The sequence below is a fragment of the Fopius arisanus genome, unplaced genomic scaffold (assembly GCF_000806365.1).
Source record: "Fopius arisanus strain USDA-PBARC FA_bdor unplaced genomic scaffold, ASM80636v1 scaffold00080, whole genome shotgun sequence".
Lineage (NCBI taxonomy): Eukaryota > Metazoa > Arthropoda > Insecta > Hymenoptera > Braconidae > Fopius > Fopius arisanus.
Window position 1 is genome coordinate 386778 of NW_011887819.1, and position 16662 is coordinate 403439.

The window sequence follows — 16662 nt, forward strand, 5'->3', positions numbered from 1 at the left end:
ATGAATCTTATGAGACTCAGAATTCTAATTCAATATTTCTTTCTTTTCAGGCAATATCAGCGTCAACAATTCCAGAGACCTGATGACCTCCCTGAAGGATTCCCGCTGAAGAGTTTGCAGGATTTCCTCGCATTTGAAAATGCAGACCCTGGCATTTTCGATGATTTAGTATGTATAATAATTATTTTCTAATTTTTTTTAGAGCGATCCAACAAATATTAATTGGTCACTATTTTAACAGGTTGCATTTTTCGTCCATCTCGGGGAGGATAATCCGCAGGAATGTGCGAATGCTTACTTCCATGCGGCATTCCACCCCGAGGAATTGGTATCGGAGGACATCACGTGGAAGGGGATTCCCCGTGACGGCCATCCTGCGACCGTGCTTGCCGTGGTAAGTACTTATGGTTTGTCTCATAATGATTCAGATGTTCATACCATCTACCTTTCTTTCAGAGGCCATGCAGAGGAACAACAAATTTCCAGGGCCACAGGACGACCAATTCTGCATCTGCATGCAGAGGTCCCTGAAGGCCCTGGAAAAGCGCCGTCGTCGCAAACGCCCGCGGCAAGATGAGGAAATTCACAACCCAGCCCCTCAACGACGTCGTATTGCCGAGGACCCGCAGCTGGAACAGGATGAGGATTGGCACGAGCTCTTTGGAGATCTGCTTTAGGGAGAGGCCATCTATCGTGAGCTATATCTTCTTTTTTCTTCCCTAATTTTAATTATTTGGAGGTGCTGTTTTATGGTTGAACATACAGAAGACAGCGGGGAGGGGCTGTTTTCCCTTTAATTATTCTCATTATTTTCAGGTATCTGCTTGGAGAGACAAAGTTTTGGTTGCGCCTCACAGAAAAGGGCGGGGTTGGGGCCCTTTTCACTACTAATACTTCTGTTTCTTTTTCAGGTGCAGCTGTTAAATGAATTGGAGAGACAAAATGTTGGTTGTGTCTCACAGGAAGGGGCGAGGTTGGAGCCCCTTCCACTATTAATGATTTTCTTTTTCAGGTACAACTTGAGAATGGCTTCAGGACAAAATGTACACTGTGTCTCACAGGTAATGATTACCATATTAATTTTATAACGAATGCCATTTTTACCCTAATATTGTTCGTTTTTTTCTTTTTTAGCACTTCTCAACGAGACGGGACGTTCGACGATGCCCACATCTCCCCAAGCAGCGAAATGTCATCGTCATAGTATGGATAGTATTATTAAATTTAAATTTAAGACCTGGATGGACTATCTATTGAACTTCATCTTTCGTTTAAATTTTATCGTTTTAACTTAAAATACTACTATAAAATAATAAATTAAAAAAAAAATAATGAGAGAAAAGAGGAAAAATTTATTAAAGGGCGCTGAAGAGCGATATTGTTTCAAAAAGGATCTACGAAGTTTACTAAAAAATAATAAAAAATACGCAGTTTACCATTCTTCTCCAGGAGATTGAGTGACAGCTAGATGCAATGGTAAGCTGCGTATTTTTTCTTATTTTTTAGTAAACTTCGTAGATCGTTTTTAAACAATATCGCTCTTTAGCGCTCTTCAATAATTTTCTTCTCTTTTTTTCGTTTTTTTTAAAACCTATTTTATAGCAGTATTTTAAGCTAACACGATAAAATTTAAACAAAAAATGAGGTTCAATAGATAGTTTATCAGGACCTTCAATCGATCAATTATTGAATTTAGTTAACATATCAATTATATAGAGTTGTAAGTTATTTAAATGTTTCATTATCACTTTAAAATCCTCTGTAAAAATGTATTGTTCTGCAAATAAAATTATTTTTCATATATTTTGGTAATTTTTCATTGTTTTTTGATAATAGAGACCGTGGGAAGAAGGGCAGGGCAGGGGGGTTCGGTACGTATTTCATGGCGCGTACTGGTATAATCGTGGTATTGTACCTAATGCTGTACCATTATGGTACTAGTTACTAGTATACTGGTACGCCGTACGCGTACCGTACCAGTAATATATTTATACACCAGTGTCAATATAGGTACTTCCATAGAGGTACGCTATTAGTAGGCAAGCCGTACGGTGTACTGGCCTGCCATACTAGTTTTATACTGGTAGAATACGCACGTAGATGGCGCGTACGGTACCAGTACGGTGCAGTACGCCACACTCACACCGTACTAGTATCGTACGCGTTCGTGTGCTATCTGGGAAACGAAAACACGCTTTTCGACACGAGGTGAATGTAGCAGCAATGCCAAAAAAGGGATGTTGATAATATCTTAAGATTATTTCCCACACTTATTTCTAGCGTAAATAACCTTATGGAAACTAATGAGGGAATCTGCGCTGTCGCTAGAAAATAATCTGCATTGCTCATATGATATTTTAAATCTGTTAATTCTATTCAACTCGCATTATGAACAAATATATTGGAATATTCCATTAGGAAAATGTTGTAAGTTTTTATTTCCTCAATTACATTGAATGGGAGCTGTGGACACTTGAACACATTCGCAAAAATATGGTATATTACTTGATAGATTTCATTGAAAGAAGTTTTATGTAGTTTTACTACAATTTTTCGGCATTTTGGCCTGATATAACGATACATTCACACACATAACATTGAATTGAAATTCCCTCATTTTTTTTTCTTAATTTTGAGGAAAAATCATTCCTTTTGCTAAATAAATTCATTTGTAGGCTTTTTTGATATTTTTGCAAGTTTAATCAAAAAGTAGTGTCGGAAACATTTGAAACCAATTGCAGTTTTTACGAATTATCGATAAACGAGCGGTTTTTGCGCTAAATTTTCATGTTTGATGCTATAGGTGACCCGCATTAAAAAAAAAAAGTAATCACTAAGAATGCCTACCAAAAGAAAGAAATCAATATCAATGAGTTTGTAGTATTCGTATATGCGTTGATAAATACGGAAATAAGGCGGGATCTTCGATAGAAATGACATGTAAATTCAATAGAACTTGGAACGAATGCGGTTAATTAGCTTATGGAATTATTTGTATGTGGCAGTCGTTATCGAAAGAGTGACTCGCCAGTCAAATGCAGAAGTTGAGAAAACCACCGAGAAATACTATGTACTTCACACTCTTGGCAATACAGTTTTCTATAATGCCCGGCCGCGTGATACATGATTTCTATAGAACGTCTACGTGAAAGAATTTAATGTTTGTCGCAGACTATATTTTTCGTAGAACTATTTGGCAATCGACTGAATCCCCGCTGTGCACTCTATGATAAAAATTTAACTCTTCCTGGGGACGCCATACCATATATTTACGCTCAGGTTAGCAGGTTTTTATATTTATACCCATATATAATGTGGAGAGTATGTGAATGGTAGGGATGACGTGGCATGGCAAGTGGGAAAAAGACCTTGTCGCAAGCGCTAGTTAACAAGAATCAGCTCTCAACTTGGGAACGAATGTACTTCAATACAAGGCTTGCATAATCTGTTACTGTACAGATATAGTATTAAGTACTTGGAGATTTTACATAGCAGCTTGTAATACAAATAATTAAATCAGGTGGCCTATTTTCTGAAAATATCGATTTGCAAGCTTTGAGTGCATATAATGGATTCTAGTTAAGTGCTATATATCAATAAAAGTTCGACATGATTGAAATTTATGGCGTTCGTGAGTAATGCTACGTTTTTCAAACCATGAGATACCTTTCTCACGGGGTATATCCATTTTCATGGGCTATTTTATTTTCAATGTGTAAGAATGAGTTGCTCAGTGTCCATCTTAATTGTCGAGTTAACCCAACCAATTTAAATAATTATTATTTTGGCAATTTTGATGACCAGGTATAGGAGAAATAAGTTCCGAAGGAATTTCGTGCTTCACATGCACAGTAGCACCGGTAGCAGGCGCAATTCAAGAAACTAGTCAGATTTGCAGTCAGTTTGATGGTAGCTCGAATTATCAAACTTACTGTTCGAAATCAACCCTTTGTATGAAACGAACTATTCACCATAGGCTCGGAAACGGAAGTAAGTTTATTAACATTTTGTGTGAATGTTTATGTACAAAAGCCCATATTTGCCTATTTAATTCGGTTAAAACGTATTTGTCTTTCTACCTCATTTTTCTGAATTACCTGTGAGGCAAGTTAGTTGTATATCTGATACCATGAGCTCACACAAACTTTTATAGTTATAATTGTATTTATGTCCCAGCGGGTGTAAAAAGGCGTGATCCTAACCTCGCTTCGCACGGTTCGATTGCGCTTTTTGTCCCTTGGGACATAAAGTAGCATATGTACCACTGTCGAAAAGCATTTTCTCCCGGCGGGGGGGGCATAATATACTATTATCTTCTTGACTAAATTTTTTTTTTTAACACAACTACACGAAAAGTTTGCACTTTGCTTCCTGTCGAAAAAGGTGCTGCCAAGGGCAGAAAGTCTTGACTTGCCTCCCTGTTGTCACTGTTGACACGACACGACAAGTGAATAATTTCAACAATTTGAATTGCTACAGAAGGGTCGAGGCGGATAAATTACTCGTTGTGTTTAGTTAGTGACAGTAGGTGGTTGGGTCAGGTGAATTCAGAGTGTTAGTAAATGTGCTCATTTGTTTCAAAATTTATATTTCTGTGTGTTCATTGTCTATAAGACAAAACCGCCACGTCGTCGTCGAGGCCCTGGATAACGCAGAGAGTGGTCTAATAACATCTACACCTTCTATGCTAATTGTTCCCCTCTAAAATGGTGCCCGGATCCTTAATCATATGACGGAAAGTCATCTAAATAATATATACAACATCCAAAATGGCTTGGTGGACCTGAACTAAACATTTATCCGAAATTTTCTTAGTAGGCATGTTGAAAAATAGCATGTGCGCCTCAGCCGAGAAAACATGATTCTCCGTCCTTAATTTTTAAAAGAAAATCTTCATTTATTGAAATTTTGATCCATTCCTAAGTAAAAAATTAATGGATTTATTTTCTTTTATTCTTTTTCAATAGGTATAGTTCGAACAAGTGTGGAACGAGGTTGTGCGCTCCAGCTTGACGTTTTCCATTCTTATGATTTCGCTGAGCGAGCATGGCATAGACAAGATAAAATAGTTCAGTCAGTATACCAGGAAGGATGTTTTGTAGGCGAAGATAGAGGTTCACCAGGTGGTCCACCTGAATACTGTTACTGTCAGTATCCACTATGTAATCGTACAGAAACTCTCAATGGACAAAATTATATGATATATATAACTTGTTATTTGCTGACCATTTCTTCACTTATATTCGCAGTAAGTTGATAACTCAGAATGATTCAGCCTCAATGATCGGCGTGAGTCACGATATATCCATTGTTACTATTAATTCACGCTGACACGGGAATGATTGACAGAGAAAAGCTATGTGCATCACTAATGTATATAATTTTGATTTTTGTTTTTTTTCTTTCACTAAACTAGCGAATTAGTTACTCACCTCCGCGTTGTGTTCGACCAAATATAGAAATACCACGTCTTCTCTTTCCAATCTCACAGCCGAATGCAATGGATATTTGCTTTTTGTCTTCAAGAGCTGATAGAGTAAAGCACCGGGCATTTCCTTGAAATCATTACCAGTCAAGTCGTCCTGTAAAATTACAATATTTGGATGGTGTATCTACATCTGCCAAATCGAATTCTTTGTTGGTATTTGTCAAATAAGTGAAATAGTTGAGAAGCAACCACTGAATGTATTAGAGATATCATGGTTACTTGGTATAATAATACATGAGCTTTAATTCGAGCGATCAATTTATATGTGATGAGTCAACCAAGATTTCAGAATTCCAGCAAATCACCTACATTACATTTCTATAGGAATAGTCGTAGTAATCTTTATCAATCGGAAAATTAACTCTTTATAAACTATAGTGCAATCGCAAATAAATAAAAATCGTTTTAGTATTTAAAATATTGAAACGGATGATTCAGTGTCAGACAGCAATGAGGATCAATTGAGAAAAATGTCCGTAACTAAAAGAAAACAATATGCATAATACTATAATTGAGTTTCTCGTCACGACAGTTCATGTTTTCGAGAATGGGCGAAAGTTAACGAGGGGACTGGAAATACTGAAATTTCATGAAAAATCGAACACGGATTTTTTCAGTCATAAGAAAAATTACCTCTTAGGCAGTTAATTACAAAAATGAGCAATGTAAAACACTATAACAATTATATGTATAATGTGTCAATTACTAGTAAGAAACACTTTTTCCACGATTCCTTTCACTTAAATTACCTATAATAATTTGTATCCATTATTTTGTTAAATAGCCAGAAAATTCAACGATAAAATAAAAAATATACACGATGACACAAATACAGAGATACTATTATTACTTCAAGAATAGAAATTGGCTTTTGACGGTGATTACAATAACTATATGAAATGTAGATAGCTTAATAGAAACTTAATGTAAGGGTTGAAAAATTTTAATTCAACAAAAATTGAGACAGGACCAGAAAATATGGCATAAAATTCGCAAATATCTGCTCTAATTCGAATACATTTTTATAGGTTTCTCCCCGTTGAATATTCAATAAAGAACTTTTTTTTATTGAAAGAAATCAGTGAAATTTAATTTTTTGAACTCACTCTTTTCAGATATTTTTGAAATTTGCACTTTCTTTGTTTTGCGTTCTCTGAGGAGCCATGAAATTTTTTTTCTTGAAGAAATTTACAGTCAGTATTTCGTAATGACATTTTCTTTAAAACATTATTGTAAAATTGACTTTACCCAGTGCGTAGACATAAGGGCACCGCAGTGCTCTCGCAATTTTTCAGCGCCTAATCCTTCCGCTGCTGTATAAAGTGCCACACAATCTTTGAGGCTGACAGTACCAATGAGGTAAGTTTCACATTGTTCAACAAGTTCTTTCAATTGAAAACTAGATGCTGCTTTCATAAATTCAAGAGTCAAATTTTCTTTGTCCACGATGCTTGTGTAAATCCATTTCAGTAATATTAAGCCAATATCACCATCTAAATCACTCCAATCTAAAAAAAAACAATATAATAAGATATAAAATTGAATTCCCAACGATTGGGAATGAATTTAATAAATTTCTTAGTTCGACAGAATTACTTAATGGCTAATTCGAATTCGATGCACAAATCAGTGTTAAATCAAATTGAACTTTGGAACAAATTAAAAATTATTCATCAGGTTGTATAATCAAAATTTATATCATTGATCGGGAGAATCAATATTACTCCATAAATTGTACTGCCGCTAAGGCCATGTCAATACTGATGACATGTAAAATTAACTTTTTTTTATTTTCCATTGGTAAATGTCTAGTTTAGGTCCACAAACTCATTCTGGATGTTTCGTATACATTCACCAAGGTTTTTGTTTATCCCATTAGTGAAAAAAAAACAAACGGAAGATATATGTTCAATAATTTTCAATCAATAAGGTAGTGAAGAAAGATTATTTCGATACATACCTAATTCGAAGACATCTGCCAATGCTGCTGCATTCCAATAATCACTCCTTGCGCTTAATATAAATTTATGAGCTGGCACATTTCCATTATTCAATTTTATAGTCAGATCACTGCAATATAGACAAAGGACATGTGTATGGTGATAACGTTGAAGTGTATACATAATATTTAATCTATTGGAAGCGTAATGCACTGATAAATGTTCAATTTTTATGCATTTGGTTAGTTAAGATGTTGTTTACAACATTGCTGTTTTCGGTAGAACGAAAATGAAGAATTAATAACAATATGTCGTTAGTAATTTCAGGTTGATAATGTAATTTACTTTTGGGTTACATTAAGGAGGAACTCTAAATTTGTCTTGAAGATGTATTAAAGCCTCCTCCTCAGATTATTAATCAAAATTCACATGATAAAATATAGCGTTTTAAAAAGTCTTTATTAAAATAACTCACTAACATTCCAAACAAGCGATTTTTTTTCTATACTTTTTTTTTTCTAGATGCTTGTGAATTTCTGTGTGTGAAAAAGAGTGGTGAAAAGACGTTGTAAAATTATTACAGCCAATTGTTCAATGAATGATGATAAAGTTCAAAGACAGGTTCAAATGATACATTGGCCAAAAATGAAAAAAAGTAGTGGGAACAGAGTGGCCACACTTTCATTTCTTCATAGTAACTAATATCATTTCCAATGATCACTCCCCAGATAAGACTGGATTTCTCAATTTCTAGACTCAGAAAAAAGAAGAATAACTTGGAGTAAATAAAAAATTTTAAAATAAAAAATAATAAATTCATGAAACTGCAAAATTATAATCTGAAATATTTTACCTGTAACGTTTCTGCCGATATAGCGACGCAACAATCGTTAATAATCTCTCAATGAATCCTGATTCATTGTCATTCGCAGTGGCTATTTCATATTTGTATCGTAATTCTGTATTTGTTGTATATAAATTAACGTACTGGGATCGAAGTAATGATAAATGCTGTTGCCACTTTTGGGAGTCACTCTGATCGTCTGAGAAGAATTTCAATGATTTAGAGATTGTCAGCATAAACAGGTTCAGTCTATCGAATTACGATTTTAGCAGTATTATCGTTCATCATTCATACGAAATTTACCCATTTTGATGAAAGTATATAGTGAGGATTTAATCAGGAGAACTGCCTATAAAAATGATTAAAAAATGGCATGACAGACGGCCGTGTGATATAACTACCGATTTAATACACCCACAACCGGAATAAGTCAATAAAAATGGAAAAATTGAACAATCTTTTCATTCTTCAATGGATAAGGTGTGTCGATTCAATGCTAAATCTCAACTTTTAATGTTAACACAACCTATCAAATAATACATATTAATAAGAGCTGGGAGTAGTGAATTACATGCGTTCAATAAAAAAACGAGTGAATCACGAGTGGATAAAATAACGAGAAACACTATCTAGATTATTGTTAACGCCTTCAACAAGGAGCCATGGGCACGATTAAGACCCTTGAAAACATAGATGTGTTCTCTCCTTCTCCTTTATGACTAAAAATTACCTATTGCACCATCTGCAGTGAATATTATTTTTCGATCGATAAGGTAAAGTTCTTTATTGTAGTTGTATTGTTACTACAAATGATCATGTATCGACTTATCATGGTGGGGAGTTGATAGTCAACGGGTCGATAATAAAGTGGACGAAAAAAAAAAATTTAAGTAAAAACAACTATTAAATGGGAGATTTAGATGATAATTGATAGTATTAAGTAGCAAGAGTGAGTAGAAGGGCTGTGGCCCGTTTGATCCAGAACTCAGGAGTCTGATATCCACTGTCGAGGTTGACTGTCACAACGAATCCTGAGTTGTTGGTCGTTTCGGCCCTCACTGGGCAATAATAGCATGGACAATCATATAAACCTGCAAACAATTATCCAAGTCATTATGTTCTCAAATCACTGGCATACTAATTAAAAACATTGGAATTAACCCTTTGACTTCTTGTTATGTTGCTCGATTGGACGAAAATGAATAACCGGCATTTCATAGATTAACTGCATGGGGGCTGGTTCAGTGAGCGTGCCACGTTTTCTGTCCCATCCTGCACCTTCCAGGAAAATGGATCGAATAAACACACCCTCCTGAAATTCATTTAATTTCATTAATCACTTACAGCTGCTGACACCTCACAAACATAATTATGAAAAGATGTGCGAAAGTTAAGGCTGATCACGGGCGCGATCAGCGCGATGAAGAAAAAAGCGAAAAGATATTCGCTTTTTTCTTCATTTGGCATTATACTTAATCGAAATGGATTGATTTACATTGTTTTATCCCTACGGTTGTTTTGCATGCATTGAGGATGATATAAGAAATGCTTGAAATTGTCGCATAATGTTTTTGAAGCGATAATAGATGCCTGTATAAAATTTGAGATTGATTCCCAACACCGTTTTGTGGTTATTAATTATTGAAGATTTCGCAATTATTGACAATTAACACCGCCTCTTATGGGGTCAATAAGAATTTCTATACATATAATCCAAGACATAAAATTTGAAACGACGTTAAAAATTTCATGACGATTAACTAAAATTTTTTTTCAGTAATTAGTTAAATCAAATATTTATTCATAAAATCAAATACAATATAATAATTTTCAATGGCTATTACTTCAACTACTTAACGCATTGAAATATTACTTGAAAATTAATTGCCATAAATACAAGCAATTATAGAAAGGGTCATACACTTTTGCTTTGACTATACGTGCAGAACATCCTTAATTTGGGTATATAAACAAGCAGTGCCACAGGAGCTACATGACATTTGACATATAATTACTACTCTCGATACATTTTACATGTTTTTGTTTCCGACTGGAAACATTACAATCGTTCAATCCCAAACAAAGAAAAAATTTAATTTTGCTTGGAAACGGTGTAGAAAGGTCTGAAATGTACAAATACAACCTTTTTTGAAACTTTCAGTGCGTGTACCCTCTCGACTAGGGTTCATTTTTTAGTTAAGAAAAGATAGGGGTGGGCGAATAAATTATAAAATATTTGAAATTTTGTCAGATAGTAGGTGAGAGTTTATAAGTCGTTTTTTCGAAATATGTCCAAAACTAACCAAAGTATTCAGTTTTTTGTTTTTTTCATTTTTTTCGTTATGATTTTGGATCTATTGGAATTAATCCAATTTTGAAAGTGAACCCTGGAATAAATCATATTGTTACGTCACGTTTTCCATTAAATATTTGATAATAATGATCAAATAAATAGTGGAAAATTATGAGTATTGTTTTTCCTGTTTTGAGCGTACGTTTTGGAAATAGCTTGAGGTCGAAGGACGGTGAATTGCGAAAATAATATGGGAATAAAATTTTAATTTACAATTCTAATTTTATTCAATTATTAGACTGAAATTTATCGAAAATTTATTAAGAAATTTCCTATTATTTTTTCATGACCGAAATTTCTATCATAGTTCTTCAATTCTTCTCTTTATGAAAAGGGAAATAATAGAAATTGAATAATAAAAAAAAATTCAACTCATCAATTTGTCCGCAGTTTCCTGTGGTGTAATCCAAGTTCCGAAAATTTAGCTCCTTGTTACTCGATGAGTTCCAACACCAATCAAATGTTTATCAGTTATTAAATGTTGCAAAATTAAATCACCTTAATTTCTGGTCACTAATAAATTATATGTCATCAAATTTTGTTAGTTCTAAAACTTGATAAAATCGCGGAATTGGAAATACGAAGGAAGTCACGGAAAAAGGAATACAGAACTGTTTGTGCTAATGGATTTTTCCCTGACTATTGCTATTACGATTGACTACGATTGAGGAAGACTGACCACATTGGACTCCTCGTTATTACTTACAATACTCTCAATACTGACTGCTAACTACTAACTATACTGCGTTTGGGTGCTTCGGTGCGAACTTTTAACTTCAATTCTTTTATTGCCTTAAATTATGCATGGATACCGATTAAGATGCGTTAATAAGGAAAGAGGCATCGTACGATGTTGGGGCACCAAGTACAGACATCTGAGATTCCTGGTAATAACGCATTTGGAGACAATTCCAAGGGTTACACCTGATCACGTGATCGCTATATAACGAGGAATTCATTTATTTCACCTTATTTCTTCGCTTTTTCTTGTGTTAATCATTTCTGCAATAGTTTTTTGATTTATTAAAATTTTTCCCTGGTTTTTTTCCATATTTTCTTTATGTTGCCCTGCTAGCTATATCTTATAGAAATTATTTGGTGACGTCACCCTACCTCACCACCCAAGTGAAGGTGACTTTTACTCGCAGGGACAATAGAAAAAAAGACTTGTTTCATTCTTATACGAGTAATAATATCAAGGGAAATTTAGACTTGGTTCAAATACGGAATTTCGGTCGATATTACGCCTTGACCTTTTATTTCAAGTTCTTTTATTCAATCGTTTGACATTTCAATTAATTAAATAATTGATATTCATGATAATCTGCGATATATTTCCTGACGTAGCAATATAGTTAGTTATTTTTCTGTTTTTCGAAAAAAAATATTTTTCGCTCTCTCACCCACGTAAAATTCGAGCTATCAATTTAAAATTGGCACGAGATCTTCCTTTTATCACTACAACGGGAGGTATTGAAAATGAGCTTGATTGAACCATTATTTTTTGAGTTATTCAATTTTTGTATAAAATGATAAAGTGGAATATCTCAAAATTGATTATATCGAATTAATTTTTTTATATGAAGATTTTCTTCCGTTTTCTTCTAAAATTTAAAAACTGATGTTTTTAGAAAAATTCTCCCAAGTTAACGTTTTGAATAAATTTCTATGCGACAAAAGCAAATTACATCAAATAAAGAACCCAGTTAAACTGCAATGCTGTTAAAAGCAATGGAAAAAAACTTGGCCGAGCATTGATCGATTGAGGTTCAATGTTCTACCCATGTTTTTTCCCTATAATTGTTATATTTCGAAACATGCTTGTTGAGTTATCGTAGAGAACTGATTTTTGAAAAAACTCAAAAATGGCAAAAATTAATGAATATATAAATTCTAATTACCAATGAGTAAGGTTCAATACTGTTTATATTTATATATGATAAAAAAAATTTGTGTTATGTGTATGCTGGCACTAAATCGGAGATGAAGTTCGGAAAACTAGTTACCTAACACCAGGGACTTCGACGGAACGAAGGACGCAGAAAGATTCTCGCTCGGAACGACAATCGCGGAACGCGCCAGTTCGGAACCAAAATCTTGGAGCGTTCCCGCTTGGAATCAAACTGATGAACAATTTTTCCCTTGGACCGATGGTCTTAGAAAGCCGTTTTAAAGCAGGCATAGACGCTCAGAAAAAAGATGAAATTTTATTGAGATTTAGGTGTCAATTTTCAACTGGTTTTTTTCTTCCAACTTACATTTTATATCACTCTTTTCAAAATTCCACAATACATTTACTGAAATTTTCCGGTTTCATATTGACTTACGAAAAGAAGTGGTACGGAAATTCAAAGTTTTGTTCGAATTTTCCCCTAAATTTTGAATTTTGGAGGGGAAAATATTTCGTTGCGATTGGTACACCGTGAATCTCGAGAATTGGGCATGGAAATTTCGACAAAGTTTTTCAGTCTTGTAGGCCGAATAATTTGTGAAAATCTACCGGTTTTCAGCAAAATTCGAAAAAAATAGCTCGCCGGATAGTTCTATGTAGAACTATTTAATTTGTCGAAAAATTCGTGAATATTTATAATTTTGTTAATTATTGAATCTATAGTTTAAAAATCTTCACTGAATTTCTTGGTTTTATAGGCTATTAAAGATAATTTTCGGTTATTGTCAACACCAAATTTCACACACAAGTTGACAGCACTATAATAACAATATGTACCCAAAATTCATATTTTTAAAGCAACTTTTACGTGGATTAAGAGTCGCTGCATTGACACTCAAAAATTTCGTTTCGGCCATGTAGTTTTTGAATTATTCGAAAAAAACAATTGTTTGGCGAAATTGGGACATCTTAAAAAGTCATTGACCGACGAATCGAAAATTTTGCCTAGATATGCTCCCGAATAATGTCCAATATTCCATATCACTTCACATTCTTGGCATAAAGTTTGCGGATTCTTCTTTTTTGGAAAGTCGAAATCTCCCCAGAAATATACAGACATACACACCAAACCTATTAATTTTTGAGTGATTTTTTTTTCATGTGAAAAACAGGACAAAACACGATTATTTGATATAATAATGATATTCGCAAAGGTGGCGCATCGATGCGAGATTTTCTCTACTTGATTAGCATGTACAATCTCACTTCTCTGCTTCTCACAGAGTTTTATTTTCATTTTTAGCACTTCAATGCTGTTACAGAAATGGTAAAACTATATATATGTGAACTTGTGTATAATTGCCGAGTCTATATTTTGCCGAGTTTCAAATTGGTCGATATCATAATTTTTTGGGCCCGGTGGCCTGGCGTAGTCGTTAAGGTCGCGGCCTCGCAACGGATAGGTTTGAGGTTCGATTCTTGACCGGGTAGATTGGTGAGATTTGACCAGATTTAAAAGTTTTGATCAACCCCCACATAGTCTCCTCCGACTCAAAGCGATTTAAAAAAAGCATTCAAAAAACAATTTCTTGGAATTTCGTGAAAATTGCAATTGCACAGAATATCTCAAAAACTGTACAATTAATAGACACTTCCTAAATGATAATCCAAATGCTTGATGCAAACTCATTTACTCTCTGAATAAGGTGTGGTCACCAGAATCAAAATCAATTGAAAAACCAGACATTTACACACTGTGTTCCGGCGAGATTTTAACAAAAAAAACCAGTAGAGAGCTGTAACTCAGGAAAGGCTAGACAAGGGCACGTAAATAATTAATTAGAACACATGCGTCGATTTGTTTCGTTGAAAATTTATATCTTTCACAAAAAAATATAACGAAGCGCGTAAATATACACGTGAAAATTTTGACTTTGACTGGGGAATAAATATCGGAATAATTTCCGGCAAAGGCACGATATTTTAGAATTTAAGGGAGGACCTGAAACAATAAGAGGGTGGGGGATTTGATGGTTACTCGAGGAGATCTCTATAGAGTGGGATTTATTACATAAAAGTCTCATTACCAAAATTATCAACATAATTTTTTTTTTTATAATTTACATTCCCTATTACCATAGTATTTTCATGGTTTGATGGACACCCCTTCGTCTTAGCCTTTAGCTTCTCCTACTATCCTTTCATTATTTTTTGCGGTGTCATGGGCTGACTTTCCTTACTGCACCGATTTGGCTTGTACTGAGGGAAACCATGGAAAACCTCATTCTGATAAGATTAAAAACTGGCCTTTTAACGACTAACTAACTCAGTTGCGGCTACGCGAAATAATATGCCAAAAAATGGGGTGACCCTGAACCTGCAAAGGGGGACCGACTGGAAGAGTTAGAATTAATAGGAGGCTTGAATTACAAGACAAGAAAATGAATTTACTCGAGGCTGACCGTTTGGGGGGAAATTATTATGGGTCAGGGAAGTTCGTTGGAGCAGGGAACAAAAGTGGGGCACTCACATGTGATGGCGTCGCCCGTCACTTTCAGCAGTCCTGGAGTTTCCTCTTTCTTTCCTTCTTTCCTCTCCTGGGTAAACTCTTCGAAAGATTCCGGTACACAATATTTCCTCAGCACCAAAATCCTCTACACAAGAGTTCCTCAACACCATCTTCATACAATAGTTAACCTTCCTCACAATAGTTCTTTTCTTTGTGACGACCTCAGTCGTCAACCGAGTTAAATATTTTTGTAATTTCTTTTTTATGATCAAGACCTTTTACAAGGCAAGCTAGAATTTGAATAAGGCCTGTGGGAGAGTCCTCTTAGCCTCGAGTGTAAGGAGAGAAAATTTATTTATCCTTCTGGCATTAACAAATTTATTTTTATTGTCTCGAAGTACCGTTCGTCGGGAGAAAACCCCGACATCGAGACGCGTTGAGAGTGCGGGCCTCCGTTACGACTTTCGTGAAATGTGGAGGCGCCTACATGACCTCGAGTAGGAAAATCAGAGGGAGAATCGAGAGACAGCGTCCATCTACAGCGTCCATCTACATCTAGATGAAATCAACGGACGCAAAAGGTGTCCTAGACCAAGGATCCAACGTCTCCAGCTGCTGAAAGTACGCGGCTCAGGTCATCCTCATCGGAGAAGCGACCTGGAGAGAGGCACTTTTCGAAAACCGATCAGCTGACGTCACGGGAAGTCGAAAGGAAATGATTCGACCTGGAGCTCCCTCCGAGAAGACCGAAGTTTCCATGAATTTTCCACATAGCTGACTCGTCATCATGGTTCAGCGCGAGAGATTCATCTCTGCGAATTTCTTATTTCAGCATGTTTCAATTAATCTGTGTTTAAACCGCCGTAAAATTATGTAATGTTTAGGTCAAATTATTTTGGGATTAGAAACGCTAATTTTATGTTGCGAATTCCGAGTAGTATTTTGCTTTCAAGGAAAACATGTAAATTACAGGGAAATTCTGAGAAATTTCCCCCTTGTTTTCGAAAAGCTCAAGCATCGTGAGGCGGATCGGCCCCAGTTTGAGCAGAATTGCCTCCTGGCTGGCGTACCGTTAAGTTCATTTTTTTCAGGAGAGAACATAGTTCTCATTTCGAGTTTAGTTTTGAGCATTCTTGGTGTCCTGGTTGTTGTCCTACCTGAAGGAGCAGGCGGTGGAGCGACGGAACAGGTGGGCAGAGCCCAATTATTTGAATTTGGAGGAATTATCGTGTTTTGTAGAACTTTTTTTTTGGCCACATAATAGTGTCAGATGTGGCGTCCTTTTGAGTTGAGGGAATCGAAGAGTCAAGTATAGTTTAGTATTACTATTTTTCTGGTGTGCCTTATTGATTATCGGAAAGATCGATCGGTGTGAGTTACTTTCGTCGCATAAATTTGTGACGGACATCAAGAATTGTTGAGCGGGAGAGAATGAGAGGAAACCGTGTTAACTGACGATTCCACGAACTGTGGAGAAAGAACAAAAAAAAGAGAGAAAAAAGTAAAGAGTTAAATTGACAACTGGATTTTCGTGCATTTTCCCGGATCGGCCGGAGGTTGCGCCTAGAGTTGGTAGGATTTAGGGGAGGGCTCCTGTACGGAAAATTTTCTGGCGTTCAGTGTTAGGTTACGGGAAT

At 35.3% G+C, this 16662-nt stretch overlaps 3 protein-coding genes across 5 annotated transcripts in view; 1 reads left to right on the plus strand and 2 right to left on the minus strand.

Moving 5' to 3' along the window:
- The window catches only part of LOC105270188 (rabankyrin-5), a 49209-nt gene extending 40264 nt beyond the window's left edge, over positions 1-8945 (minus strand). Inside the window, exons 1-6 of one of the 2 annotated variants that reach the window (XM_011310961.1) lie at positions 8844-8945; positions 8576-8621; positions 8282-8471; positions 7449-7558; positions 6737-6996; positions 5433-5582 (exon numbers count right to left, since the gene is read on the minus strand). In XM_011310961.1, coding sequence (XP_011309263.1) covers positions 5433-5582; positions 6737-6996; positions 7449-7558; positions 8282-8471; positions 8576-8579 — 714 coding nt within the window. In that variant the 5' untranslated portion in view covers positions 8580-8621; positions 8844-8945. Of the gene's footprint in view, positions 1-5432; positions 5583-6736; positions 6997-7448; positions 7559-8281; positions 8472-8575 lie in introns of both variants that reach the window. The other variant, XM_011310960.1, reaches the window with a different exon arrangement.
- On the plus strand, positions 3329-5420 carry LOC105270187 (uncharacterized). 2 transcript variants are annotated; one of them, XM_011310959.1, is made up of 3 exons: positions 3329-3631; positions 3805-3990; positions 4968-5420. In XM_011310959.1, the coding sequence occupies exons 1-3, from the start codon at positions 3610-3612 to the stop codon at positions 5255-5257; spliced, it is 498 nt and encodes a 165-aa protein (XP_011309261.1). In that variant the 5' UTR covers positions 3329-3609; the 3' UTR covers positions 5258-5420. The 2 variants fall into 2 exon arrangements, with proteins under 2 accessions (XP_011309261.1, XP_011309260.1); XM_011310958.1 differs by having other exon boundaries at positions 3330-3715.
- A 168-nt stretch (positions 8946-9113) lies between the features above and the next one.
- Positions 9114-16662, minus strand: part of kl-2 (dynein heavy chain 2, axonemal kl-2) — a 254839-nt gene continuing 247290 nt past the window's right edge. Inside the window, exons 28-29 of the mRNA XM_011310984.1 lie at positions 9434-9581; positions 9114-9363 (exon numbers count right to left, since the gene is read on the minus strand). Of these exons, the coding sequence (XP_011309286.1) occupies positions 9209-9363; positions 9434-9581 (303 nt within the window). The 3' untranslated portion in view covers positions 9114-9208. The remainder of the gene's footprint in view (positions 9364-9433; positions 9582-16662) is intronic.

Bases quoted from the DNA above. Each gene is read 5' to 3' on its own strand.
- LOC105270187 (XM_011310958.1), top strand. From the start codon at position 3,658: ATGAGATACCTTTCTCACGGGGTATATCCATTTTCATGGGCTATTTTA. The intron at 3,716-3,804 runs GTAAGAATGAGT...TTTGATGACCAG, and splicing joins GGCTATTTTATTTTCAATGT to GTATAGGAGAAATAAGTTCC. The intron at 3,991-4,967 runs GTAAGTTTATTA...CTTTTTCAATAG, and splicing joins CCATAGGCTCGGAAACGGAA to GTATAGTTCGAACAAGTGTG.